General features: G+C 53.0%; 1 protein-coding gene across 5 annotated transcripts; it reads left to right on the top strand.

Moving 5' to 3' along the window:
* Positions 1-22: 22 nt before the first annotated feature.
* RUBCN (rubicon autophagy regulator) lies at positions 23-27,532 on the top strand. Of its 5 annotated transcripts, none has more exons than XM_054074476.1 (23): positions 23-120; positions 6,791-6,944; positions 9,402-9,485; positions 10,444-10,603; positions 10,775-10,881; positions 11,125-11,265; positions 11,483-11,639; positions 11,865-12,419; positions 12,998-13,042; positions 14,918-15,013; positions 15,190-15,305; positions 15,786-15,990; positions 16,362-16,463; positions 17,398-17,472; positions 20,186-20,246; positions 21,110-21,242; positions 21,618-21,763; positions 22,043-22,107; positions 22,683-22,921; positions 23,319-23,380; positions 23,577-23,730; positions 24,118-24,211; positions 24,976-27,532. In XM_054074476.1, the coding sequence occupies exons 1-23, from the start codon at positions 89-91 to the stop codon at positions 25,137-25,139; spliced, it is 3,147 nt and encodes a 1,048-aa protein (XP_053930451.1). In that variant the 5' UTR covers positions 23-88; the 3' UTR covers positions 25,140-27,532. The 5 variants fall into 5 exon arrangements, with proteins under 5 accessions (XP_053930451.1, XP_053930452.1, XP_009563628.2 ...); XM_054074479.1 differs by lacking the exon at positions 23-120 and adding an exon at positions 3,985-4,113; XM_054074477.1 differs by lacking the exon at positions 12,998-13,042.
* The last annotated feature ends 108 nt before the right edge of the window (positions 27,533-27,640 follow it).

Genomic DNA, 27,640 nt, shown 5'->3' with positions numbered 1-27,640 from the left:
GGAGTTGTAGTTCGAGGCGGGACAGGGCGGGCTCTACCCCCCACGTGACGGTGGCGCGGTGGCAGCGGGCGGTGGCGGCGGGGCCGGGATGGAGGTCGGGCCCCGCGAGGGGGCGAGCAGGTGGGGCGCGGCGGGGGTGCCTTGAGCTGCGTGACTGTGTCGGGCAGGATCGGGTTTGCCAGGGCACGGTGGGGGGTGCGTGCGGGGATACGGGTGGCAGCGGCGCTGCGGTGCGCCCAGTGCCTGGGGATGCGCGGAGGGGGGGCCCGGATGCCCTGGGGCACCGGGGCGCAGGTGCGGGGGTGCCTGGGGCGATCCCGGAGAATCCGAGCCCCCCGTGCCCGGCGGCGATCGGCGCTTTGCCCTGGTTCGGGCGGCGACGTGAGCTCTGAGCAGCTGTGGCCGCTGTCACCCACCCGGGGCCAGCGCATAGCTCTGCTGCCTGCCCCGGGCGAGCGTCTCAGCCGCACGAAGGGCAGTGGCGGGCACAGACCTCGATACCTGGTGCCGTGGTGGAGCCAGCAGCTCCTCATCATCAATGCCAAGGCAGCAGCTTGCCATCATCCATGCCAACGCTCCATCATCCGTGCCAAGGCAGCAGCTCCCCATCATCCGTGCCAAGGCAGCAGGTCCCTATCATCCATGCCAAGGCTCCATCACCCATGCCAAGGCAGCAGCTCTCTGTCATCCACCCAAGGCATCAGCTCCCCATCATCCGCACCAAGGCAGCAGCTCCCCATCATCCACACCAAGGCATCAATTGCCGAGCCTTTGCTCTGCATGCTTTGTGTGGAAGGCCAGAGCCATCCGGCCCTCGTGCCATTCTGGTGGCTCTGAGCTCGCTGCTCTTGGATCACATCTCCCTGCCCTCTTGGCATTTCGCTGCATTGCCCTTCCAGGTGCTGGAAAGAAACCTTCAGCTTCTCTATTTCTGAAGGTGAGGCCCTGCGCCTGCAGGTGGCTGGCAGCGAGAGCGGCTGTGCTGTGGTGCCCTCCTCTATGTCATTTTATTTTATGCTCTAGGGATGGGTTTTCTTGTTAGTGTTTATAAAGCAGCAGACGTTGTTCCCTGGACGTGTTTTGATAACAAGTTCTGTGTACTTCAGGTTTTTGCCTGTCTTCAGCCTTTGCTTTGTGCTTTGGTTTTACCTGGGTGCTCCCAAGTGCAGGGCAGATGTTGGATGGGAAAGGGAGTGGCTGAAACTTGATATGGGAGAGAAGCATTCCTTATCTGAGGGACTCAGCTAGCTGCTCTATTCCTGCTGGCAATATCAGCCGGAAAATGCTACCAGTGCTTTTAAAGCCATAGTGCAGGTTTGCGTGGTTCGAGCTGTTCTCCCTCTTTAGCTGATGTTTCAGACCCAGCAGGTTCAGAAGGGTAAAAGGGATTGACAGTATTCACTTTGTTTTCTTTCCAGAATCATCTTTGTGTGTTTTCTTGCCTTTGCAAGTGTGGGTGCTGCACTACCAGACTCTGCCATCGTGTGACTGATAGGGCTGATGTGGTGCCAACCCAGCACTCCCCCGACGATGGGGAGGGCATTGTCCCCTCTGGTGCTGGCAAATGAGCGGGCCTGCTTGTTCTCCTGACTGTCACTGGTGCAGTGGGGAGGATCCTGGCACGGGCCTTGCACAGGCTCGTTGTCCTCTGTGCATTTTAATTTAATTAGCGTTTTAATTCCCAGTGAGGTGCTATTTCACTATAGATTGAGGCCACAACTGACAGCAATAGGATCAGTTTCACTAGATCCATCTTCCTGTGGACCATGGGAAACACAGAAGCAGAAGTTATTTTGCTGAAGTCTAGTCTTCTGCCAGAGCAGGAGAGGTAAATGAAGAGATCGTGCTGGGTTTTGCCATCTCTGCTCCTGAGCAGCAAGTACCTCTGGGAGCAGAGACTGTAACGCCAGTGTCCGGTGCAGTAGGAAGATTAGAGCTCTCGGTGCCTCAGAGTGGCGGGTGGGTGGCATGGTGGACACAGCAGCCCCTGGGGGAGCAGAGGAACCAGGCAGGTTAGCAAAGAGCTGCCACCTTTGGCGTTGGTGCCAGTGAGGCCCAGGGATGGCAGGGTCAGGGGAGAGAGTCCCTAAGGACAACCTGTGCTGGGAGTGACGAGGGAAGGCAAGCAGCTGGTCCTGGGGAGGTGGGCTGGACGGGGTCTGCTCGGCCTGCCGTTGCCTCTGGCTGCCTGCATGCTTGTTGCAGGCAGGTCCTGTGCAGATCGAAGTCTAAAGAACAGTATCCTGGGTCCACAGGTTGTGGTTGTCTGCTTATGGGAGTCTTTCCCAGGATGAGTAGGCAGAACAATTTGCCGTGCTGAGGAGAAGGCTAAAACCACCTTTAATCCCCATTTCCTTCCTTCATCCTTCATCCTTTGCTAGTGCAGAGCAAGAGTGCTCTGGTGAGCAGCAGCTCTGGCCTGCATTTGCTATGGGAACCTTTTGTGGTTGTGTCCCCAGTTTTGTACTGGTGCAAGCAGCCCTGTGTTTTGTTTTCCCAGCCAGCCTACTCGGCTCTACTGCCCAGACGCTGTGGAGCTGACCTGCCAGGCTGTCAGAGCTCTCCTGGTTTCCTCTGCCTTGTCAGCCGCTCCCCGTGACTGCAGATGAATTGCATGAAGCCTGTCTTTCTTTAAATACCATTTCCCAGCAGTGCTGAGCCTGCTGGAGGAGCTGGGGCTGCTGGTTGTCTGGGAGATACAGGGATAGTGAGGAGGGAGCAGGCTGTGCACAGTGGCGAGTTCTGCAGTGCTTTTGGAATCTGCAAGAGGAACCGGCAGTCAGCACAGAAATGTCCTTGTAGATCTGGTGGAAGTCCCTCCACGACCTTGGTGTCCTCAGCTCGACCTCTTTACTGTGCTAAGATCAAGCGTCTCCTCCAGGTAGAGGACTGTTCAAGCAGCCATTGCTAGATGCTTCCTGCAGAGCACAGACACAAAGCAGATAGTGTTTGCAAGGAAGACAGCTTCATTTTTTTCTGAATACTTGCTACCTGTGTGATTATGTTTTGGAAAGTAACTAGGGGTTGGTTTTGTTTTAAATGAAGAAGTTCACTTGAGTCAGCAGCATGGCTCTGCTGTGAGTCACCTTTGCTGACTTGGTCCAAGACAAGTTCCAGCCCTTGCTGGTATGGAGGGGCTGAGAGAGCCTTGGGCAAGCAAACGGCATTTCCCTGTCATCATCATCAGCGGCATTAAGCCATTTATTACTCCAAGGCTGGATTCTATCATTTCTCACTGAACTGCAAAAGGTTCGGTTAAGTTTGGAGCTGTTCCTGATAGTGGCTTAATGTTGCTGTACCTGAAGATAGAGTTTGTGGTGGTAAAGCCAGGAAACCCAGTGCCAAATGTATGGAGTGGGTGGCTAAAATTGATGGCTGGATCAGAGGTCGCCTTTGAGGAAGGAGAGGGATGCTGCTGAGATCTTCCTGGTGCTTTGCCAGCAATGACTCCTGCAAACACTCTTGCTCTTCTGGCAGGGGGACCAAGCTCTGCTGGAGCAGGAGAGCAGGAGCATGGGTGGTTCTTGCAGGGGAAGCTCTGCTCATGTACTGTGGCCTCTTTGGGGTGTGTTGCTCACTTTGCCCTTCCTGTAAGCTGGAGTGTTTTCATGATGTGATATGAAGTAGCCTTACCCTGTGTGTCAGGATTTCTTTAGCTCTAGCAAAGTAAAATTCTCTTTATTCAGGAAAACACAAGTAGATTTCTCAATATTGCTCTGGACATCTGCTGAAACAGGGAACTGGAGGGCAGCTGAGACACGGGCTTTTGCTGTCCATCCTGGCAGCCCAGGCTCAGGCTCTGTCAATGGGAGGGGGGCAAACCCTGTTGCTAACTCAGGTTTAACCCTGAATTTCAGTTCAAGCTGAAATGCAACTAGCTGCACTGCCTCAGTGTCTCTGCCACCTGCAGCCAAGTTTTGAGCCCCTCAGTACAAGAAGGATGTTGAGCTGCTGGAGGGTGCCCAGAGAAGGGCAATGAAGCTGGAGAAGAGTCTGAAGCACAAGTCTTATGAGGAACAGCTAAGGGAACTAGGGCTGTTGAGTCTGGAGAAGAGGAAGATGAAGGGAGACCTGATCGCTGTCTACAACTACTTGAAAGGAGGTTGTGGTGAGGTAGGTGTTAGTCTTTTCTCCCAAAAAACAAGTGATAGAATTAGAGGAAATGGCCTCAAGTTGCGCTGGGGGAGGCTTAGATTGGATATTAGAAAAAATTTAATTACCAGAAGAGGGGTGAAGCATTGGAACAGGCTGCTGAGGGAAATGGTGAGTCTCCTTCCCTGGAGATGTTCAAAAAACGTGTAGATGTGGCACTTTGGGACATGGTTTGTAGGCACATGGTGTTGGGCTGACAACTGGACTGGGTGATCTTAGAGGTCTTTTTCAACTTTAATGATTCTATGTTTTGTTTCTTTGGCCTTGTGTCACTGTATGCCTTTCAGCACGCACCATGTACCAGCCCAGAAGCAACTGGGTTTTGGGTGTCAGTAGGGTCTTGTGCATTCAACTGCAAACTGCTTTGGGCCAGCAAGTCCTGTGGGATCCTTACTGTCTTACAGGGATTTAATTCACTTTTGGTAGCTTCTGAACCACCTCTGCAAAGGTGCTTTCGTTGTTCTGCTTGTTCCCTGTATGCTTCAGAGTTCAATATTTTAACTTTTTGAGGTCATTTCGTTTGAGGATTACTTAACTTTTGCCCAATATGCTAGAAGGGAGCTGTGGCTCCAGTCTGTTGTTTCTTGGTTTCCTACCACTTGGTTTCCTACCACAACTCCTCTTTTAATGAAGTGGTTCATTTGGTGAGGCATGGCTCTGCGTGTCCTATTCCTGCATCCTTGTGTGCATCACTCGGTTTTTATAGCATGAAAAAACAGGGAGTTTCCCTGGCTCACTGGCTTGGCAGATCAGCAGCGTGGCTGAGCTTTCACTTGTATTTCCTAACTCTGAGTGTTAGAAATATCTTGGGGAGGAGCTGGTGATCTTTTCAGTTCAGTGGCTGCAGGTGCTCTTTGACCCAGGACCAGCAATGCTGCTCTGGGCAGCTTCGAGTGCCCAGAGAGTCATCCCTGGTCAAAGAGCATCTACATCCCTCAGGGCAGGGATGGGGAAAGCCCATAAATTCAGGAGAACCTCTGGATCGGTTTTCTGAGCTCTCTGAGTTGGGTCTCCTCCAGGAAACTGCTTTTGATTTATAGCTGTCCTTTCTTCTTCAGTCTCTCCTGAGATAAAGCCTGACCCTGCTTGTTAGTCTAAGTACATCATAAACATGTACCTGCTTCTTTAGGCATTGCAGCTCTGGCTTAGGGCTTCTGTGCTGTCAGGGTGACAGATTTCATTGGTGAGGTGGGTTGGCTTCTGTGTGGTTTAAGTTTAGGGGAGCACTGAAAGTGGTGTGGTTTCCCTGGGAAGACCTCCTCCTGAAGGTGGTGGATGGAGAACTTGAAGTAGAGCAAATATTTGATGATCTTCTTGGTCAGTTAATCAGTTGTGCAGTAACAAAAGAGATGCAAAAAAGAGAATATTGTTGAGAAAAGCTTGATTTTAAATACTGGGATTATGTTACTTTTTAGTGTCCTCTATGCAGGAAGAGCTGTGCAGCCCACACTTTCATCCATAAAGATGGAAATGAGAGCAGTTTTAAATAATGTTGTTTATTTAAAATTTATTTTCCTTTTTTTTTTTTTTCTCTATTGCTTTGGAAATCCAGTTTCTTTTGGGCAATGAGAGGGATTAATGGCTAAAACACTGGCTTGTGTCTAGCCAGTTCAAAGGTTGGAGTTTTGTCACCCCCAGTGCTTTTGCTAGAAATCCTACATTGGTGCTTTTTTTTTTAGCATTTACACCCCCAAATCTACAACATTCCTGTTGCTTCTGAGAGAGTGACTCCTATTTGAATATGATTCTGACAGCTGCTGTTCCTCTGGCTACACTGTTAAAGCAGCTTGAGCTCAGTCATCCAAAGCTTCCTTCCCCAAAGTTGCTTTTGCATAGGCAAATGATGTTCCCTCTCTGCAGTGTCACTCCCAGTTCAAACGATGGTGATTCCTCACTGCACACAGGGCAGCTGATGGGACTGATATCAAGGAGGAAAGCTGTGCAAGCTCTAGAGCACGCCTGTGGCTTGCATTTTATTAAATTCTGTCCAGAACACGATGAATGCTTTTGCAAGCAAGTTAACATGCGCCTACAGCAGCTCTGGGGCCAGAGAGCAGCTGTGCAGTTGGAAATGCAGATGAAGAGCTACCAGACTCAGAGTGGAACACCTCTGCACCCCGATGCTGCTGGAGTGCCTGATGCAGTGCCCATTGCTTGGGGACTGCATCATTCTGTAAATGCGGATACAGCATATCCAGTGTCTGTTAGATGTGGTGGACATGGTGCTGTTGCCTTACAGCTGCTGTACTCCTGATGGGCTGCCGCTCTGAACATCTCCGATAGAGCATGCAAGTGAAGCAAGCGAGAGGCTTGCTGAAAAGATGTCCTCTAGCATTGTTGGCCTGTGCTAAGCAAGTATTGCAAGAGCCACTGGTGTTTGTGCTGGCTGTCTCCTGAGACCACATTGGGTGCCGCTACCAGTCACCATGAGAATCATTACTGCACGGCCTCTTGTCCACAAACCATGCATGCGAGACCACAGGGAGGTGTAAAGTCCTTTAGTTCACCCTTGCTAGCTTCTGGACCACCAAAGGTTTCAGCCTGACCAGAGTCTCCTTGGAGAAACTGCAATACTGTGGTCCTGTTGTGAAGCTCCTCTTGCCGTATATCTGACAAAACTTGCTCTGTGCCTTTGCAGGAAGGAACATTGGAAGCTGCTGGGTGACCTGAAGACCACAGTGGAAGGCTTGGTGTCCACCAGTAACCCAAATGTCTGGTCCAAGTATGGTGGTTTGGAACGGCTCTGCAGAGATATGCACAGCATCCTCTACCACGGGCTCATCCATGACAAGGTAGGGCTCTGTTCTGCCGGCACCGCTGCCTGTAGCAGCTTCAGTGCCTGTCCTGAGCAGGTGGGACAGCCCTGTCTGCCTGCAGCTTGCTGCAGTGCTTGTAGCATGGAGTGGGTACAACACTTACAGCATTGTGGGAAATGATCAAAGCAGGGACTGAGCTTGCCTGGCAAGTGCCTTCTGGTTGTCAGAAGGACCTGTCTGTGTGCGTTCTTTCTGTTTTATCCACCTTTGGCATGGTTTTTCTGAGTACCTGTGCCCCTCATTGCAGAATCCAGCCCCTCTGTCCTTTCTTTCTGCTGCAGCCAAGAGATAAAGCTGTGTTGGCAATGAGTCAGCCCTGTATCGTCTGCACTTGGACAAGTCCCCAGCGAGGCCTGGCAAGAGAAACCTTGCATCATTACTGTTTCTGGTTAGCTGTGTTAATAATGGGAACTCGCAGCCTAGTCCACGCTCTGCATGAATGAGATCTCTCTTTCCAGGCTCTTGTCGTGCCTTGCAGTTTCTCACCCAGATGTTTTTCCTTCCATGGCTGCCTGGAAGAATTTCTCCTTCCCACTTGCGTGCAGAGGCCTGAAGATCTCCCTTTCAGCTTGCAATTACCACCACGAGTAATTTGCAATGGAAAGTTGAAGCAAGGCTGCTGGGCACGCCTGGGGGCCGATGCCACCCAGAGAGAGATGCAGAGAAGTGAGCAGTACAGAAGAGCCCTGGGCAGCTTGCACGGCCCAGCTGGGTCCAGGAGCAGGAAAACAATGCTGCACGCGAGCTAATAAACCTCCAGGAAGAGCCAGGCTGGCAGCTCATCCCAGCAGGGTGCTTTGATCCCTGGCTGTATTGGCTGCGGTCAGTGCTCTTTACAGTGCTGCTCCGTTCCCGTTAGTCCCCAGTGGTGTGGGGAGGGACCTCTGGGAGATATGCAGAAGGAGAAGCTACCTTTTACATGTGAGGAGTGCAGTGCTGTTTTCTGATAGACTTGCTATTAATAGGCTTCAGGAAGTGAGGCTTAAATTATTTATATTCATCTCTCTGTTGGCAACAGTTCATGCCAGACCTGCAAAGCATGATGATGTGCTGCCTCCCTTGATGCTTTTGCAATGGGCAAAGGCAGCTCTTTTACCTAGAAATTTCTCCCTTGCTTGGGTACGTGTGACACCAGTCAACTGTAAGAGCTGCAAAGGGAAGCTTTTCAAAGTACAGCTTCCTAACACCAGTTTTCTCAGTTTCTCTAGTGAAAGACTTCCTTTTGCTTACTACTTTCTCAGCTATTTTTATCAACTTTCCAGCAACTGGGAATAAATTTAAAAAAAGGTTAAAAAATCCCTATGTACATGTTCAGAGAACTGGAGTAAGAGTTTTTAAACTTTTGAGTGAATTTTTGCTGAAGAGAGACATTTTGGACTGTGTTTACACCCAATAACATGGTGAGGAAAACAGCAACTCTGCTGCAGTTCCTCTTTAACAGGAAGAATAATTAAGAACAAAATAATTCATTGTCCGAATAAAGCTGAGTCAAACAAGAGCAAAGAGCTGATAGAAATGCAATGCCAGATTCCTTACCCAGGGTGCTCAGTGTGCCAGTGTCCTTGGCGTTGGCATCAGAAGACAGCAATGGCTGCTGGTTTTGCTGGGATTTGCTTCCATGTTGCCCTTAGTGTCCCCTCGCTGAGGTCTGACTCTGTGCGGTGCTGAGGCATCAGGGCTTCCCTCCAGGTCTTGCTCCACCAGGAAGGTGAATGGCGCCGTGTGAACTCAGTCAACTTTGAATTTGGCAGACCTTCTTAAAGAATCAGGGTTGACAAAACCAAGGCACTGACCATGGCACAGCTGTGACACTGCCATGCATGGAGTGATTGGGAGGAGTCCTGCCATGCTGAGCCCCCAAACATGCTTTGCTGTAGGTGCAGCTGGCACCCGAGGGCCATTCCATCTCCTGTCTGCGTGCTTTTGCCTGCCTGGCAGCAGAGGTGCAAGCTCTGCTCTGTGATCCGCTAGTGAGCTGAATTAACCTTTGGGATCCTCATTGCCACACAGCAGAGGTGTGAGCACTTCAGTGCCACATACTGTCCCTGTCCTGAAACCTCTCCTGTCTCCATGGTTTGAGGGATTACGATCTTACCTTATGAAAGAAGAGAACCTTGGGGTATCTTTTGTCTGATCGCTTGTGAGCTGACCGTGATTGTGAGACTCCAGCCCACCATGGGAGGGGCTGGAGGAAACTTATCTACATCACATCCATTTTTTTTGCCTTGGTCCCTTCGTCTTCAAAGCTGTGTTATGCACTTGCTTTGTTTCTCCTCTGTATAGCAGTGCTGCTCTTCCTTTGCCTATTTGCTGGCCCATCTTGCCAGGCTTAGGGGCTGTCCTCTCTGGCTAGCAAGGGGTTAATGGGGGATGTTGTCATTTACCTGGGACTTGGGTGGTGGTATCTAACTGTACCTGTCCTGTCCTGGACAGGTGTGCTGCAGGCAGAAGGATTACTGGCAGTTTGTGAAGGACATTCGCTGGCTGAGTCCTGGCTCTGCTCATCACCTGGAGAAGGTGGGTTTTGGTGGGGTGGCCTTGGGTGCCCAGAGGGGAGAGGAAAGGGCGGGTGGGCTGTGAGCCTTCCTGGTGCGATAGTGGTGCCTTGGCTGTTGGTCTGCTGTGGGCAAAGCAGTGCCATGTCTTGTGGAGGCTGCAGCAGCCGTGTGTTTGTGTACAAGGCACATCCTGGGAACTCAGTGTGGCTTGGGCTGAGACAACTGGCTGCTTATTTTTCTCAGGCCAGTCTCCAGCTCAGCTTGGCTGGCTGCAACGGGCGTCACCAAGGGAACCGGTACAAGGGATGCTTGTGTGTGTGCAGGGGTGATTCACATGTCTGCAAATCTCTAAAGTTCTGGGCTGTTCCATTTCTGGGTTGTGGCTTCACTATGCATTTAGTTCACCTGTTCCTGGCTTGTGCTGACCGCTGGCACAGAGGGATGCTCTCGGCCCTTGGCTGCTCTGTGCCAACACCCACGGTCCATGCCATGGCTGGGCACAAGGGGCTGACCACTGGTGGTCCCTGTGTGTGGCCTCCTGTGGGGAATGTGCTATGTGACTCCAGGCCAGCTCTTCTAGCTGCAGCAGCTCAGGTGTTTTGCTATCACCTTCCCCAGTTAACGTATCAGCGAGAACGTGACCGTCAACCACCGAGAACAGGTTGGATTTGGGAGCATGGGGTCCCTTCAGGTCAGGGGTGAGACACACGGGAGGGAGAATGTGCAGGAGAAATTCATACTGCTCGTGGCTGTTGAAGGACTTTGGTCACTGGCTGACCTTTGAAGCGTTGTTCCCGCCCAGTGCTTTTGACTCCTAGGTGGCTGGGGAGCTGCTGGGATGTGTCCTCCTTCCCTTGACAGTCACCAGGGTTGGAAAGCTGCCATTATTAGGGAGATCCAAAGCCATGTGTTGGAACAAACCTGGCTTTCCTGCTTGCCTCTTTATGCCTTAACTTATGTCTGGTATTACTTTCCAGTTCATCAGCCTGCAGAAGAGCGGCCAACCTGACCCAGAGGGCTCGGGGGACCAGGCCATCGCAGAGCTGTGGCTGCAGCACAGCCTGCAGTGCCACTGCCTTTCGGCACAACTGAGACCACTCCTGGGGAACCGGCAATACATCAGGAAATTCTACACAGGTAAAGAGAAATGAGCCTTTTCCTTCTTATTAGATAAATATCTAGCTGGTGGCATTTCCAAGTCCTGTAGGAGTGAGGGTGGATGGCAGAAAAAGGTGGTTTGCCTGTGAGCAACCAGTGAAACCATGTGGGTGAGAGGGACACCCCCAAGCAGCTGTTTTCTCTCCCCAGACACTGCCTTCCTGCTCAGTGACGCCCACGTCACAGCCATGCTGCAGTGCCTGGAGGCTGTCGAGCAGAACAACCCCAGGCTGCTGGCCCAGATCGACACCTCCATGGTGAGTTGAGGTCTGGGGTTTTACATCGGTCTCTTCCAAGATGACCACCGTCACAGGGGACAAGCAGTGCCTCAGGACGCCTGGGTGCCTACTGCTGCCTGTGGTGCCAGTGAACCCCTGTGCAGCCCTCCTCCAGCTGCCCCCTCCCCAGAGGAGGGTAACAGTGCCTGCTTTCTTTGCACAGACCTCCCCAGAGGAAGGCAATTAATGAGGCTTTGTTAAATGAGGGCTGTATCCTTTCAGCTGGCTGCCACGTCCCTGCCATCTCTGTGTGCATCAGATCCTTCTGCTGGGACAAGAGAGATGTGTGACCGCCACACTGAAGGACAGGAGAGCCGTCTGCCTGGGGCGCTGGGCTGCATGGATCATTTTACTGAGAGCCTGGTAATTTCCCAATGGGAGCCTGCTGTGTAACTGTAAACAAAGAACCGCTTCCCTTCTGCACTGCCATGCTTTTCCCTCCCTATCCTCCTGCCTCCAGGGCTGCTGCGTTCTTTGCTGGCTGGTAACCAGGTGTTCGCAGGTTGATCCCTTTCCGTTGCTGCTCCTTTGCTGTGTAGCCCTGTAACTGCTGATTTATAATTATTCCACCTCTTTTTAGCTCACCAGGAAGAATGATGGTCCGCTACAAGTGACTAAGAGTCAGAGCCTGACTTCCCTCCCCGCGTCCCCGTACATCCCTGCTGCAGGCTGCACGCAGCAGCGCTGCTTTGGATCCTTCTCCAGCCTCCACCATCCAGCCTCCTCTGGCCTCTCAGGTAACAAGGGTGGAAGGTAACAAGGGACTGGGAAGCTCAGGATAGACCCAAAAAAGACTTTGCTTTTTGTCTGGTCTTGGAGTCATCATGTGGGATGGGTGTGAGGGGGATGCCTGGCCTTTGCCTGTGGTAGGTGGGCATGCAGGTGTGAAGCCACAAGCTTATTGCTGTAGGGTGGTCTGCTTGTGGCAGGGTGTGTGACATCCTGCTCTTACCTCTGTCCAGACAAGAGACCAGCGAGCTCCTCTGTCAGCTCCATCTCTAGCCAGCCCCAGGAGCGCTGCCCATCCACCCGGTCCTCCTCCTTCAGCGATGGCAGGTCCCCTCTGGAGCAGCCTGGCTCTGTCTGCTTCCACGTCCCCTCACCTAAAGACCCCTTCTCTCCAACCAGCGAGATGAGCTCCAGTTCCACCAGCCAGAGCGAGGACACTTGGACGGGGAGTCAGGATGATCCGCAGAGTGATGCTAATGATGGGCCAGAGTACCTGGCCATCGGGAACTTGGGCCGCCGGGGCCGGGCGTGCAGCAGCGCCAGCACCACCAGCACCAACAGCACTAACAGCAGTAGCTCCAAACTGTTCTCCTCCAGCAGCTCTCAGAAGCTGGACTCTGTCTCATCCCTGGGGGAGCAGGGGGCAGGTGGAGGTGGAAGCAGGGGTCTAGGCCTGTTGCGCCGGTCCAGCTTCTCAGAGGGACAGTCGTCGGCTCCACAGGGCATCCTCAAGAAGAGCCATGTGCGCTCCCACTCTGACACCAACGTGGCTTCAGGGAAATTGCACGGTAATGGGGTGTTTTTTCTGGGATGACTGGGGTGTGGAAGTCTCTGGTACTGGGAGGCTGATGCAGGCCGCCCCTTTGACTCCATGGATTAGGTCAGTGAGGGGAACAGTGGGGGAGTGATTGGAAAGTTTGGTCTTTGCCCTTAGCTTTCCTGCTGTGCACTGGAGTGATGAGCTAACATCTTGCTTCCCAGAGTGCCCTGGGCCAATCTGTTAATGCTATTGGCAGCTTTTACCAAAAACGTAGAAAGTGGCAGCGATGCCGTGGCATCAGCCATCCGATGTCCTCACTGACTGTGCCTGGCTGGGGCATGGGGCCATGACAGGGCACTGGGCTTGGCCTTGGGCTCATCCTACTGGTAGGATGTCACCCTACTGGTAACTTACTGGCTCCTCCTGTGCTCTTAAGTGGGTGAATGCATGGTGGGGAGGAGTGGGATGTGAGAGGACAATGAGCTTGTGGGACTCTGCCTCACTGGTGCTGACTTAATGGAGAAGTGGTGGTTCTTGCTGTAACCAGTCTGTCTCTTGTTTTCTCTCCCTTATTGCTGCCCTCCTCCTCCTCCTCTGTCTGCCCAGGAGGCCTCAGGGATATCACCATTATAATAGAAGATCCAGTGGCAGGTTTGGGAGCCAGTACAACAGCCCTTCATTAGTGATCATCACATCACGTTCAGGATTTTCATCATCCCATTAGTGTCCATTTAGAAAACGAAAAAAATTCTTCCTTCCCTGTGTCCCAGCTGGTGCTTTGAAGTGTGGTCAATTTTATGCATGCGACCTGACTGAAGATTCCAGCTTGGTTTTTGGGAGCAGTGGACCAGACCCAGAAGGGTGCACAGCTCCCCTGCATGGCGTTAGGGAGTGCTGGCCACTGAGTCCCTGAGTTGCATCCCCTGCCTTACCCTCCACCCCACTGCCTTGGGAGCCAGGAGAGGTTTCATCTCTCACCTAGTGAATAAGGGCTGGCAGCTAAGCAGGTGTGGGCTTGGACATCTTATTTTTCTTTTCACTTAGTGGATCTACACCATAAGGAGGTTTGACTGAGTTTAGCTGCATCTGAGACAGCTGTGCTTGCATCCACAGCCAGGGCTCCTGTGTGCTCTTCTGGGCATGGGGCAGGTTTCCCCCGAGCAGAGGTGCTGGAGTGCTGCTTCCCTTTTGCCCCTCACGCAGAAAGTTATTAGCTCAAAAAATGGGCTGTTTTCTTTCACACCTGTTCAACAGCTGCATGAGGTTTGTCAAGCTCACATCTGGGTTCTGAGGGCTCTGTGGCTGGGAAGGCTCCTTTTTGGAGGTGCTAGGGATCCGGACAATGGCAGCCCTGTGCCCTGCTCCAGCAGAGGATGCTGGGCACTGCCTCACTTTGCTCGTCAGCAATAGGTTCTGTTGCACATGGCATCCCCCAGGCTGGTGATCATGAGGCGGTTTCCATGGTGGCTTTCAGCAGGGTTAAGGTGGCTGTGGGAGACCCTGCTAGGGTACAGCGATTAGCTGTGCGAGCCTCCCACTGAACAGGTCTTCTTTGTCACCCAGCCTGTGGGGTGGGTTGGTCCCAAGCCCCATCCTGGTGGCTGTCACTTCATGGTCTTGGCAGGGAGCTGCTAGTGGGTTTGGGTTTGGGAACCTCCAGCCCCGTTGAGGTTGTGGCATGAAGCTGGGAGCAAAGAGGAGCAGTAGGTGGAGAGGATGGGTTGCTTTTCTGTTGTGCTTGGGATGCCAGCCAGTGCCTGTCCCATATCCACACCCGAGTGCTCCAGTCGGTGTTTCCAGTCTCCTTCAGCAGTCCTCTGGTCACCCAGCCTCTCTCTCCAGGTGCTCCCTGGGGCCGTGGCTCTCTATAGAGCACCAGCTGTTGTTGGTCTCTGGTCAGGCCAGCTCCTGGCAGTCCCCGCCGGCTCAGCCTGGCAGGGAGTTGCATCGCAGTGCATGCACAGGGCAGAGCTCTGCCCACAGCCCATGTAGGTCACCTTGAGCACTGCAGGCTCCAGGATTGGGTGCAGGGAGCCCTGGCTTCTAGTTGAGCAAAACCATGTCCTTCAGGTGCCTCCTTTTGCCATTGTCTGGGCTGCTTTGCAGAGCCAGAAGCCCCACATTTTTCCTTGGCTGCCCAGGTTTACCCTCGTCTCATGTCTCTTTGCCCTGGGGGATAAGTCTTTCCTCAGAGACACTCCAGCAGGAAGAAGGGGCTGTGAGATGTGCTTGCTGTAGGCTGTTGGATCTGCCAGCTCTGCTAAGGCTTGGGGCTTGGCTACTCTGTGGCTCTCATGGGCTTGTCTCCTCCTTTCCCTTTCTCCCCTCCTGCCTGAAATGCCCCTTTATCTTTGTCCCCTCCTGGGCTTTTCCTCAGCCCTGACATGGAGCAGGAGGGTGTCCCTTCTTGCTCCCCATCCAATTGTGCCTGCCAGTGTGGTGTTGAACCCCTTCCATTTCACCCTGTGCTTTGGGCTGTGCACCTTGAGGATATTGATGTCTGTCTGGTGTTGTTTTCCCTTCCAGAGTCTCACGGCGATTCAGGTGGAGGGAGAGGGCCAGTCTCTGCTTCCACCCAGAGCAGCGAACTGAGCACACCCAGCTCCCTCTACATGGAGTACGGTGAGTGTAGCCAGCCTCAGCAGCAGCACACGCTCCTGATAAGGTTCCTCCATCGAGTGCAGTGGCCTCAGCTGTTGGCACCTGCTTTTGAGATGCAGGTTGGGCACTGGCAGGGCTCCTTAGCCTGGGGACAGCAGCAGGTCCCTCCCTCATACGTTTGTCTCTTGCTTTTCTAGACTCTGGCCAGTACCTGAGCTCAGGAGAAGGGATGTTCAGAAAACCCTCGGAGGGGCAGTCCCTCATCAGCTATCTCTCTGAGCAGGACTTTGGCAGCTGTGCAGACCTGGAGAAGGTGAGGGAGGTGGCAGCAGCCTGTGTGCTTTGGAGAATGTATTTTACTGCAGGTCCAGTGATACCTCCATGGGGAAGGTAATCCCATAGTATTTTGTGCTATAGAGCTGCGCACAGAATTTGAAGGTTGAGTTCCTTAGTGGTTTCTGGCAGCCAGGATCTGCCTATCCAGCATGTACACAGCAGCTTTGCAATACGTTAGGGCTCCTCAGGGACGTGTGCTGACTTCCCCAGAGTGGACATGTACATCATTTTCACAGGACACCGGTTGTTTTTTATAAGTATTCTGGTGCCCAAGAAGGTTTTAGTTTCTAAGTCCTCATAGAAGAGTCAGGTTTCATGGGCTCAGCAAGAATGATGATCGTTCTACCACCCTTTCTGGTAATAAGCTCTTTCCTGTCCCAGGTGGGGAACAAGATTTTACTGAGTCTTCCAAGTTTCGCCATGGTATAGCCTTGAACACTTTTGCTCTTGCTTGCAGGAGAATGCTCACTTCAGTATCTCGGAGTCCCTGATTGCTGCCATTGAGCTAATGAAATGCAACATGATGAGCCGGCAGCTAGAGGAGGAGGAGGAAGACAGTGACAAAGAGATTCAGGAGCTTAAACAAAAGATTCGCATTCGGCGCCAGGAGATCCGCACCAGGCATCACCTATACCCTACCTGCCGGGAGATGGGCTCAGACAGTGGGTGATGTCTTTTGGACTCATCAGCTGGTGGGATGTGGGTTTTCTATCCATTGCCTATCCTTGCAGGATCCTGCTTTCCTGCTTGTTTGTGGGAAGCAATCATATTGCTACTGAGGTGCTGCAGAAATCTGTGAAACTTCTCTGCTTTTTAAGACCATAATGGGACTGATACTGTACATTGATAACACTTGTGCACTGCTGGCGCTCAGTTATGGAAAGTAGTTTCATTTTGAACCCATAATGTTTCACATCCTTGACCTCCATCCCTCCCTGCCCTGGCCATACCTAGCTATCAATTTCTCCATTAGCTGTCAGTGACCCTTTAGACCACTTCCATTGATGGCCTGGCTGTGTTGCTTTTCTCCCAGGTCTTATGGCAACAGACAGCGGGTCCCAGTTCAGCTCTCATGGCTCCATGCAGTTTTCTGACTCCGGCTCTGCAGAAGATGTGGAAGAGTACGAGATCCGAGGTAGGAGGGAATGGCTGTGTTGTCTTCTTGTGTAGAGACAGACATCTCCTTGATGTGGTTGCGTTGAGGTCAGTCCTGCTGAAGAAGAGCTTGTCTCTCTGGCCTTCAGGATGACTTTTCCCAAACAAACAGCTGAATTCTGAGTGTGAGCAGAACACCAGTTTCTCTCATGTGCTGGCATGACTCTCCTTCGAAAACCTCTGTAACCCTCTAGCATTCAGTGCCTCTGGCTGGTAGGTGGTTTCCGTTTCATTGCCTGGTCCGCAGGGTAGCTGTCACAGCTAGAGAGAGATGGGAGAGCTGCTGTTCTGCTCTCCTTTCCCCGAGGCAGAAGGAGCTGTAGCTTTAACCACCTAGACCACTTACCTCTTGGGTGGCAGTGGTGGGTGCTGGTCACATCCTGACCTGTAATACCTCTGATCTCTGCTTCTGGCAGCTTGGCTGGTCAGCTGTTTGCCCACAGGAGACCTGTCTGTGTCTCTGGGTAAGGATGACTTACTTCTCAGCAGTGCCTCCATCTCTCTGACCTTAAAAAGAAGATGGAGCAGTCCAGTCACAGAATCACAGAATCACAGAATCACAAGGTTGGAAAGGACCCATTGGATCATCGAGTCCAACCGTTCCTAACACTCCCTAAACCATGTCCCTAAGTACTTCATCCACCCGTTCCTTAAACACCTCCAGGGAAGGCGACTCGACCACCTCCCTGGGCAGTCTCCAGCTATAAACTTCTTGTATCTTGACTGTTGACAGCGAAGTCCTCATTTCAGTGCCTGGGGGCTGGATTTTGGGCTCAGTTTTGAAGCCCACGGAGGGGTGTGTGAATTCAGTTCTGGGCTTCTCTCGTGTGAGTGCTGCTCTTGTATTATGCCCTTTCTCTTTGGCCTGGCTGAAGCACTGAAGTCAACTGTTTTGTCATCACCGTGTTATACAGATGGTAACGATGGATCTAACCTGATTCAAATGTCCAAGAGCGGCCTCTCAGTGTCAATGGCTTCCTTGTTCTCAGGTAGTACCCTACAGTGCTCCTGTGTGGCACGTGTGGGTGTGCGTGCAAGGTGTGTGTATGCATGTGCCCTCTTGTCAGAGATCTGCCTGATTTGGGAACTGCAAACAGGATCATCCAGATATCAGCAAGAAAAGCCATGGCAGGATGATATGGCAAGATGGAGCAGGAAGGAAGCTGAGGAACACTGCTATGGGCTCCATTCCCCAGGGCATTTTGTCATGCTGTATTTTGGATAGACCAAATATGCCTGGGAGACCTGTCTTGCCTATGGTAGGGCTCAGCAGAGTGGTAGCGCAGCTTTGTCACTCTGTAGCTGCTGAAGGCTGAGCCTAGGCTGCCTGAGAGCAGTCTTCTGTGGTGTGGGAGCAGGTTTCCATCCCAGGTAGCTTGGGGAGCATTACTCTGTTGACTCAGAAGAGCTTGTGTGCCATAGCTCTGATGCAAACTATGGCCAACACTTCCTGTCCTGCTCAGACTTGACTTGGAGAAGAATCCTTCCAGGCAGAAGTCCTGGAGGGAGAATTAGTGAGAAGAGACAGGGCACAGACATTTTGTTTACCCAGGAGGCCCTGGGCATTGAGATCACATGCAGCCAGGTCTTGTTTAGTGTTTTTGTTGTATAGGGTACCCCTAGATAATCCTTCTGGTCTGCTGGCCACATTTAAGTAACCTTCATGTGCTCCCTGTTTGCTTTAGCCAGGGAGCAGCCCATGTGAGCTGCTGCTGATCTCTCTCCTGTCCGGTATTTGGTGCCAGCATGTTGCTTCTGTCAGCGCTGCTGGTGCTCAAACCATCCCATCAGCTCTGCTGTGTCCTATGTTTACAGCCCAGGAGTTTATTCCAGGGAGGCTTATCTTGGCCTGAAGCTGGCTTATGGGGGCTAGGGTGACATCCTTGGGTTTGGGGTCTGTTCACTAGCCTCCTGAGGACTATCTCCCCTGGTGAAAGCATTGGCAGCAGTGGCATTTTGGGCAGCTAACTGGAGGGTTTTGAGGAGTGTCTGCAGTTAGGGTTGGGAAAGGAACATTGGCTGGATCCCAGTGCTAGTCCCCACGGAAGCCTGGGGTCAGCTTTGGCTCCCTCTGCCATCTCTGACATGATGCCAGTTCCTGAGCACGCCAGCTCTGCCTCTCTGTGATGCTTGGTCCACGCCATGCTGCGTGCCCTGCTGTTTGCTCATATTCATCATAGTGAGGAATGTGTGGCACCTTCCCGTGCAGAGCTGAAGGCACCAGAGCATGGCGGGTATGGTGACTGGGAGGCTACATTTGCCCAAATTCCCTGTTTCATGCAGCTAGAAGTCTATTTGCATGATGTAGATAAGCAGTTTCCTTAGCATTAGGATGCTTTCCTGTGCCTGTTTCTAGCAATAGATGTCAGCCATGGAAGGTCAGGCATCCATGCCGAACTCCACTAGTGTGAGTCTGTGTGTTTACAGACAGGACTGGGACTTGCTCCCCTTGCTGCCAGTGTAGCCCCACTCTTTCTAGAGGAGCTAACAGCTCGCAGGGTGGCTCTCTTCACTCATCCAGGCTGTGATTCCCTGGGCCTTGGTGTGCATTTAATGCCTGGCCAGGAGCAGGTCAGCTCTCTGCGGGTCTGCATAGTTGACCTGCTCAGTGGGGCGGGGGAGGGAGGTGCAGGGACCCAAAGCTTTTTCTTCCCTAGACAGGCACTGCACCACAAGGTCCTCTGTCTGTGTGCAACCACACAGTCACTGCAGACCTTGATCCTAGAGTTCCCCAGAGATACAAAACAGGAGACTTGCTAGGATGAAGGTTGTGGCATTGGCTGTTTCTGTCTTGATCCGTAGTACTTACCCCTCGTCTGCCTGCCTTCCTGTTTCTGGGAGTCTGTAATGAAGCAGGGCTACTGCCTGCTTCTGCACACCTTGCACTGCTCAAGTCTCCACCCCAAGGTCCTTCTGCTATTCAGATGAATTCCCTGTCAGGGTTTAGCAGAGAAACCTGTCAGAGTGAAAGAAAGGTAATGGATGAAGGTATCACTGGGTACTGCCTGGTACCCGAAGCTGACACTGAGGAGGGATGCAAGGCTGTTAGAAGGGTGGAGAGAACAGGACCCCAATGTTCTGTGCCTTATCTTGGACTCCTCCCTTCTCGGGAGATGAAGTCTCTGGCCTCTGCAGAGGGCTGGCCCCTGTGGCTGTGGGCCTGCTCTCCACAAGGGATGCTGATGTGTCTCTGGAGTGTTGGGCTTAGGCTGCCAGTCCTGGCCGTGCAGTCGCTGACGAGCTGTGGCCTGGCCACTGTCTGGTCTTGCAGGTTATGGTCAAGTAGAAAGAAGAGTTGTATATTACACCGCTAATGCCCTACAGCGTCTGTACTGTGTGAAGAGAGCTACTAAACCTTCTTGCTAACCTTGCTGTCCTGCCCCACTAGCTGCTGTGTGCATACTGTTTCAGGCCATATCTCTGCTAGGGCTTGGTGCGTGATCAGTACCAGCAGCCACTTGTCTTCCCAAGCCCCAGGCTCGCTGTTTTCACAGCATCCTACCGTGTCCTTCCCCTGTAACTCTGACAGGTGACTGATTAGATTGCACCTCTCCTTGCTGCTCCATGCCACTGGTAGAAGTTGATGCTGTAGTTCACCTGCTTTTGAACAGCTTGATGAGTTTTACAGTGAAGCTTTGGTTTGAACTGAGTGTATCCCCCTGCCCTGCCCCATCTGCTCCACCTTGTCTGTTTGTAATTTAGATGCAGACATCAAGAGGAACCCAGACTCCAGCAGGAAGTCCTTTCTCTCCTCAGAGTCCATGTACGTCTTTGACTTGTGGCGAGACATCTTGGTAACAACTTCCCCTCCCTGCCCGGCTCTGCTCTTCCACGTATATCAGCTGCTGGTTTGCACTGGAGTGGATATCCCTCCAGCTGAGTCCTAGTCTAAAATTTGGGAAGCCTCACCTGGTATGATGAGAATCATTCTCATATTACGTTAGCATGAGGTAGATCTGATGTGGACTGGTGTGAGGAGAGACCCCTAAACCCCCTAAGTAGGTAAGAGGCTGGAGAGAGGACCTGGCACATCCTGGAGCATCCAGACTGGCTGCTAGCTTGTTGCTGAGCCTCCCTTACCTCCCCCTTCTCAGGTGGCATGGCCTGTTAGACTACACAGTACTACCATCATCTCTCCAACATGAAGTGCTTGGCCCTTTCCCCCTACTGCCCTTGAGTGGAGAGGGGGGGCCGTGGGCAGGTGAATCACAGCCTGGTTTAAGCACAGCTGCTGTGTTAATGCTCTGAAAGCAAAACCCTTTTAGGATTCAGGGACCCTTCTGCTCGTTGGGTGAGATACTAAGCTATGTCTGTGCTTGGTATATTTTCTTCTGTCTCGTACAGGCACTGGCTCTCACATTGCAGCTTCCACTGCAAACAGGCACAGATTTTGTTAAGTAAGATAAGTTTTGCTTGCCTTTCTAAGCAGTTGTGCTGTTAGCCAGCTTTGCTTGGGGGCAGCTGCAAAGACAGAAATCATTTGTGCAGGTGAATTTTAAGCCTGTGTAGCAGTGCAGAAATAAGAGTGGAAGGGAGCATCTTCGGCTTGAGGTGAGACCAGCATCAAGGGTTGTGAGGAGGGCACAGCTGTGTGACATGGTACCGACCACTCTCTCTGCTGTCTAGATCCCACTCCTTCCTCAATTCCAACTCAGCAGAGGCCGTGGCCATGGGCTTGCTGAAGCAGTTAGAGGGCATGCAGCTCCCAGCTGCCTCTGAATTGGAGTGGCTGGTCCCTGAGCACGATGCCCCGCAGAAGGTAGGTGTGTGAGTCCCTGGCCACTGATTGCATTTGATTGCTCTTCCCCAAACCCCTGGCTTCAGCCCACTGTCCAGGGCCTTTGCCAGTCACTATGACCCTTTTGTGGAACTGGAGGAGGGGTTTTGTCCAGGCTCCAGAGGTGGGTGCAGCTGAGCACTGAGACCTGAGTGGCACAGGCCTGAGTGCTCTGCCACTGGAGCCTCCTAGAGCAGAGTGCTTGGATCTCTGGAGACATCCCTTCTCCAGCCCCCATTCAGCTGGAGCAGTAGCTTGGTGCCTGGCAGTTTTCCAGAGGGCTGCAGTTGCAGCTTTCTGGCAAGCCAGCCAGGTGATTGCCTCTGTGGTACCTGACCTATTGCCTGTCTCTCCCAGCTCCTGCCCATCCCCAACTCTCTGCCCATCTCTCCTGATGATGGAGAACATGCTGACATCTACAAGCTGAGGATTCGGGTGCGCGGAAACCTGGAGTGGGCCCCACCACGACCGCAGATCATCTTCAATGTCCACCCAGCCCCAACGTAAGGACCTGTGTAGTGGAGCGCTCTCCAGGGACCTGCCCTTTACAACCCTTTTTTTCATCAACACCAACGTTGATGATCCTCTCCTTCTGCTGGTGGTCGGTGCCTTTGGTGTGCACTAGGGGCACAACAGGGCTTTTCTCCTTGGCTCTGTTGTCCATGCTTAAGTGGCAAAGCATGTGGCCATCTCTGCCGTCCAGCCCTGTGCCAGTGCCTGTCCTCTGGTGCTGAGTGTAGTCAGGGCTGGAGTCATGGGAGTTGTTTTCTGTCTCTGGGCAGGAGGAAGGTGGCCGTGGCCAAGCAGAATTACCGGTGTGCAGGCTGTGGCATCCGAACTGATCCTGGTGAGTGCTGGGTCCCTGACCTGTAGCTAGAGTTTGGGGAAGAACTGGTGAACAAGTGAGAGAATGCGGAGTGGGTGGAGTGGTGGCAGGGCTCAGCACAAGGTCACTGGGGAATGATGTGCTGCCTTTGCCATCTCTGCCTGCACATTGGTGTGTACCACTTGCAGAGGAATCTTCCCCAGGTGGTTACAGGGCTGATGGAGGCAAAGAGCAGCCAGCCAGCCTTTCAGAGGGCGTTTCAGGTGTTAACTCTTCAAAGACAAAGTCTTCTGTTGGGGTCTCAAAACTACCAGCAGGTTCTGCTGTGGGTACAGATGCTGCGCTCTTTGACCAGCCGTCTTTCCCCAGTGTGTAGGTAGAGGTTGCTGCACAGGACCAAACTGTGGTCCCAAAGGCTTTTGCCGTCAGCAAGAATGCTTGCAGAAGCCAGTGTAGAGTACTCTGGGGCTGGAGTATGTACTGCCAAGGGAAACTGCCTTGCTTGTTGGGAATGCTGAGCCGTGTTGGCAGTCTGATGTGTCACTGGACAGAGCCCGTGCCTCGGCTGACCTCCCTATCTGCTTGGGCTTGGCCAGATTACATCAAGCGGCTGCGGTACTGTGAGTACCTGGGGAAGTATTTCTGCCAGTGCTGCCACGAGAATGCCCAGATGGTCATCCCCAGCCGCATCCTGCGCAAGTGGGACTTCAGCAAGTACTATGTAAGCAACTTCTCCAAAGACCTGCTGAGCAAGATCTGGAGCGACCCGCTCTTCAATGTGCAGGATATCAATCCAGCCCTGTACCGGAAAGTGAAGGCTCTCAACCAAGTGTGGGTAAGACTCTTTCCATGTCCTCCTGCATGAGGTTTAGGTGAGGTGGGTGGCTGCTCATTGTGAGTCATATTCCAGGGAAGCTGGGAAGAAGCGGCTATTTTTGGTTTTGAGGCTTAAAACTCCAGCACCATGAATTTCCATTCACATCTTGTTCTTTGTCTAGTAATGCAAGGATTTCAAAGGGAGTTTCTGCCTGGTGTCCAGCTGGGCTTTGGTTTATCTCCAGCAGCATGTGATGATGGCTGTGCTCACTTTGTCCTTTGTGGTGTAAACATTTGGGTAGCAGGAGAGCAGCAGCTGAGGAGCAGCAGTTGTTTCACCAGTGCAGGAAAGAGCAAATGCTTGGCCAAGGACTGTGCTCTGTTTACTGATTCTGGTGTCCCCCTTTCCTCTCCAGCTGCTGCGAATCCAGCTTTTCCACATGAAGAACATGTTTAAGACCTGCCGGCTAGCTAAAGAGTGAGTCCTGGGCTGTGAGATGAAGCTGTTTTGTTGTCCTGGATCTGTCCCGTGGCAGGTTGCCCTGGGGATCTGTGTAGACTGCAATGAGCAATGTGGGGAGAGGGAAGCAGAAAGGGAGAGAAAGCAGAAGCAGTGGAGAGAGGGGGCTTAGTGGAGTCACTTTGCTCTGAACTCTGGTTTCTCTGTCCTGCAGCCTCCTAGACTCCTTTGATGCAGTGCCCGGTCACTTGACGGAGGATTTGCACCTCTACTCGCTGAGCGACCTCAGTGCTACAAAGAAGGGGGACCTGGTGCCTCGCCTGACAGAGCTCCTGAAGGCAGGCAGCCTGCATGTTGAGAAGTGCATGGTAAGGCCTCCTTGTCTGCCTCCCACATGCCTCTGCACCCTCACAAGCACCCTTTGGAGCAGGCTTGGCCGCATAGATAACCAGTGGGGAGAGCTTTGAGGCGCAGGGTGGCCACTGAATTAACTGATTCAATGCTAGCTGCTCCTGCCTGCTGCATAGAGCTCCTACCCACCACCAGTCGGATATTTCTTACCCCATTCTGGCTTGGCCCCAACACACGCTGATGCTGATTCTGTTTCACTGTGCTCCATGCTGGGGGAAGGGCTGTCCCACATGGTTAGAGGAGGACACCATGTCCTGCTGTCCTGCTCCGCTCTACCTCCTGCCCAGCTTGCTTGGGAGATGAGGAGGATTTAGCTGCTCTTTCCTCTCCTTTTCTTCTTCCAGCTGTGCCAAGCCAAAGGCTTCATCTGCGAGTTCTGCCAGAATGAGGGTGACATCATCTTCCCCTTTGAGCTCAACAAGTGCAAGACATGTGAAGGTGAGATGCTAGTTAGAAACATGGCGGAGACAGACTCCAGGGCCACCGAGGTCTGCCTCTGGTTTGAGTGGCATTGGTGCTAGTGAGAGGTACAGAGCCAGTCAGACCAGAGTGAGTGCGTGCCCTGTGTCTCTGCACCACGTAATCACAGCAGCCAAACAGCATAACAGTATTTGGCCAGAGCTGCTGGCACAGTGGAGTGTGTAGGTCACACCCTGACCACGCTGTATGCTGCCTGCTGATTTTGTAGAGCAGAGAAAGCCTGAAGGCTTTTTCTCTGTGCCCTTCCTGCCTGCCAAGAAATCCCCGGACCCCTTCAGGAGACATCGTGGATAATGCATAGTACTGATGTCCAAGTAGAGCTTGGTGCTGCAGGTTGGGACCAACCTCTGAACTGGCTTGAAATGGCTCCTGACAAAATGCGAGCCTGGGTTTGGCCCGTGCAGCAGCAGAGAAAACTTGGGTCAGGGTTGCTATTTCCTTAGAGAATCAGGAAAGTTTGGGGAGGGAGCTTGTGGGGATCAGGATCCTCCCACCTGCACTCCCAAAGGCTTTGTGAGCTGGTGCAGGGACCCTGTACTGTGACTTCTTGTAGTTTCCAGAACAATGCGAGACCCTGCTTCTGGTGCTTATTCTACCACAGATTTTGGGTTGAAATGTTCTCCTGGGAAGCCTGGAGCATCCTCCATGGGGTGTAGAGTGGCAGGCAGTCTGTGTCAGCCGTTGCCAGCACTGAGCCATGCTTGCTTTCTCTCTGCCCGCAGAATGCAAAGCCTGCTATCACAAATCCTGCTTCAAGTCCAGCCCCTGCCCTCGCTGTGAGCGGCTCCAAGCCCGGAGGGAGCTGCTGGCCAGGCAGAGCATGGAGTCCTATGTCTCGGACTGTGAAGATGAGCTGGAGCAGCCGGAGGCAATGACAGCCACATGAGCACATTGCAGCAGAGGAGCAGATCATGGGTTAATTATTTATGTATGTGGCCTTCATCACCAGAGACTGAGCCATGCAGACTCGAGATGAAGAGGACCAGCACGAGGCCTGCAGTGCTGTCTTAAAGGGATCCATTTTACTCTGTGCAGTAGTGCTGGGCTGCGGAGGTGGCATCTTCCCTTGTCTCTGTCTGCTTCAGGTGCCACTCACAAGCCCTGATTCCTTTGCTTGAGGAAAGGCAGCTGCTCCTATCTGTCCTGCAGGCAGAACAGGACCCTTTTCCAAGGGTTTGCTTGTGCAGGGCCAGGCAGGGCTGTTCTGCTGGTCCCCATGCCCTCCCATGGGACTGTTGGCAGTTTCTGCTCATCAGCTGGACACTAGAAGTTCTGGCCACGTCTGCTCCTCAGAGGGGGGAAATCAGCTCTCTGAGTCCTCTGATCCCCTCTCCTGCTGCTGGGGTGTGTGTGCATGGAGGGAGGGTGGCGATTTGGGGTTGATTGTACGTTTAACAGCTCCCTTTCTCAAATCTGGCTTGGGACACTGCCAGAGAGCAGTTGCTCTCAGTCTGGGATCAGAGCAGAGGAGGTGGCAGTGGTGAAAATGCCAGATATCTGCCTCTCCTCTCTGCCCCATCTGAGCTGAGCTGCTTTCCCTGCCTTCTACCCACAGCTGGTGCTGCCCAGGGGCATTTGGAGCAGCTGCACAAGGGGGTCGGTGCTGCTGGACTTTGGGTGAAGGCAGACCTCTGTGGGTGGAAGATGTGGTGAATGAGGCTTCTAACCCTGCTTTCTTCTCGTGCTGCCAGTCGTCCTCTCAGGGGAACACGTGCCTCTCTAAGGGTGACATGGGACCTCACTCTCGTGGCAGCAGGAGCTGCCTTGTGTGCAGCTGCCTTCTATCTAAGACCTGCTGGGATGTGAGTGAAGGCTCAGCCCTCTGGCCACATCCCCCCAGCCTGTCTCAGTTTGTTCTTTAAGTTGTTTTTTGGGTTTTAATCTGCTGGATTTGGTTTTATTTTTTTAATGTGTTTGTATTTTTAACTGTGTTCCCCCCTCAAGGAGGCGCTGCTTGAAATGCCTCTTTAGGAGGCAATGAGGTCTGCTTGGGACTCACGGGTATGAAACCTCCAAGGCCGTCCTGCTCCTGGTTCCTCACCCCTGGTGTTTGCCAGGTGTCCTCTCTTCCAGCAGATCTCCCGCTCCCCTTGGGAAGAGGGGTCCCTGAGTCAGGCAAAGGCTCAAGGCTTCCCTGCTGCAGTGCAGCAGGGTGGCTGGGCAGCCTGGTTGCTGTGGGGGTTGCACAGAGGAGAGGGTTTTGGCACTGGGGTGCTACAATGGCTTGGTCCCCTCACTGATGCAGAGCTGCCTGCCATGACTGACAGCTCTGCAGGGTCAGACCCCGCAATACAAGGTGAAGCCCTGTGCTCTGGGGCTTGTGGTCAGTCAAGGAGGTGCCTCAGCATCACATTGGGAGGCTTTAACCCAGGGCATGGGTGGGCATCCAGCACAACCTTAGCGTGGGTGGGATGTGGGGTGTTTGGAAGGATGGTGTGGCCTGTGTACGTGCAAGGAGGGTGTTGAGGGACTGGGGAGCTATACACTGGGAGAAGGTTCAATGGCTCTTGCAGTGTCCTGGCTTGAGGCTGGGATGTGACCCCCCTAGGCAGGGGCTGGCAGGGTTGGTGCAGGGGGAGAGGCTGGGACCAGGACAGTTAGTTGCAGGTGTGGCTGCAAGCCTCACTGCTAGGGACCAGCATTTCTCCCGTGCACTGCAGCATCCTGATAAAGCCAGGTCTGGCCCAGGAAAGGGAGTTCAGCTTCCCACTCACTTCTCTAGGGCTTTTGCCTCCTCTTTCACCTCACTTCTGCTTGCTTTCCCTGGGGGAGCAGTTGATCTCCCACTTGCTCCATCTCTGCAAGCCCTGGGGCTGCCAGATGCTGGTCTGCCTTGGTCTTGCCGAGCCCTCCCACTGCTGCCCAGCGCTGGCACCCCATTTCCTGGAGCTGTCTCAGCAGCACACCTCCATCCACCCTGTTTTGTTTGAAGCACTTTAACGTCATGGTACAGCAGATGAGAGGCTGCCTGCATCCCTTTCCAGAAGCACTGAGTACATTTAGAAAAGAGGGAAGGGATTTTGGCTTATTTGTGGTTTCCACCATGGACTTTGCCTGGAAGCAGTGGGACTCACAAACCCAGCGGAGGTCTCCAGGGCAGAGTTGTGCCCAGCACTGACACTGCTGCCCAGCACTGAGTGCTGTAACACTGGAAGTGGCCGAGGCAGTGAGCTCTGTGTGAGGGAGAGCGAAGGGCTGCCCCGGCCGCCAGCCAGAGCCCTCCCCGTGGAACTTGCACAGTGTAGCAATGAAAATGCCGTCCCTAATAAACTAAGTTAATAAGGGGCCTGGTTGTGTTGTGGCATTATTTCAGATGGGGTAATGGGTAATTTTCCCCCCGGGGTCAGTGCTGCGGTGCCTGTTGGCCCCTGGAGCAGGGAGGAGGCA

This window comes from Cuculus canorus, chromosome 9, assembly GCF_017976375.1.
Source record: "Cuculus canorus isolate bCucCan1 chromosome 9, bCucCan1.pri, whole genome shotgun sequence".
Lineage (NCBI taxonomy): Eukaryota > Metazoa > Chordata > Aves > Cuculiformes > Cuculidae > Cuculus > Cuculus canorus.
The sequence above is the reverse complement of the archived record's forward strand: the minus strand, read 5'-3'. Positions and strand labels throughout refer to the sequence as shown.

What these genes read in the sequence shown, in the direction of transcription:
- RUBCN (XM_054074476.1), top strand. Translation starts at nt 89, where the DNA reads ATGGAGGTCGGGCCCCGCGAGGGGGCGAGCAG. An exon ending in GGAAGAGTACGAGATCCGAG is followed by an intron (nt 16,464 to 17,397) that starts GTAGGAGGGAAT and finishes CGTGTTATACAG; the next exon opens with ATGGTAACGATGGATCTAAC. An exon ending in TGCATGTTGAGAAGTGCATG is followed by an intron (nt 23,731 to 24,117) that starts GTAAGGCCTCCT and finishes TTCTTCTTCCAG; the next exon opens with CTGTGCCAAGCCAAAGGCTT.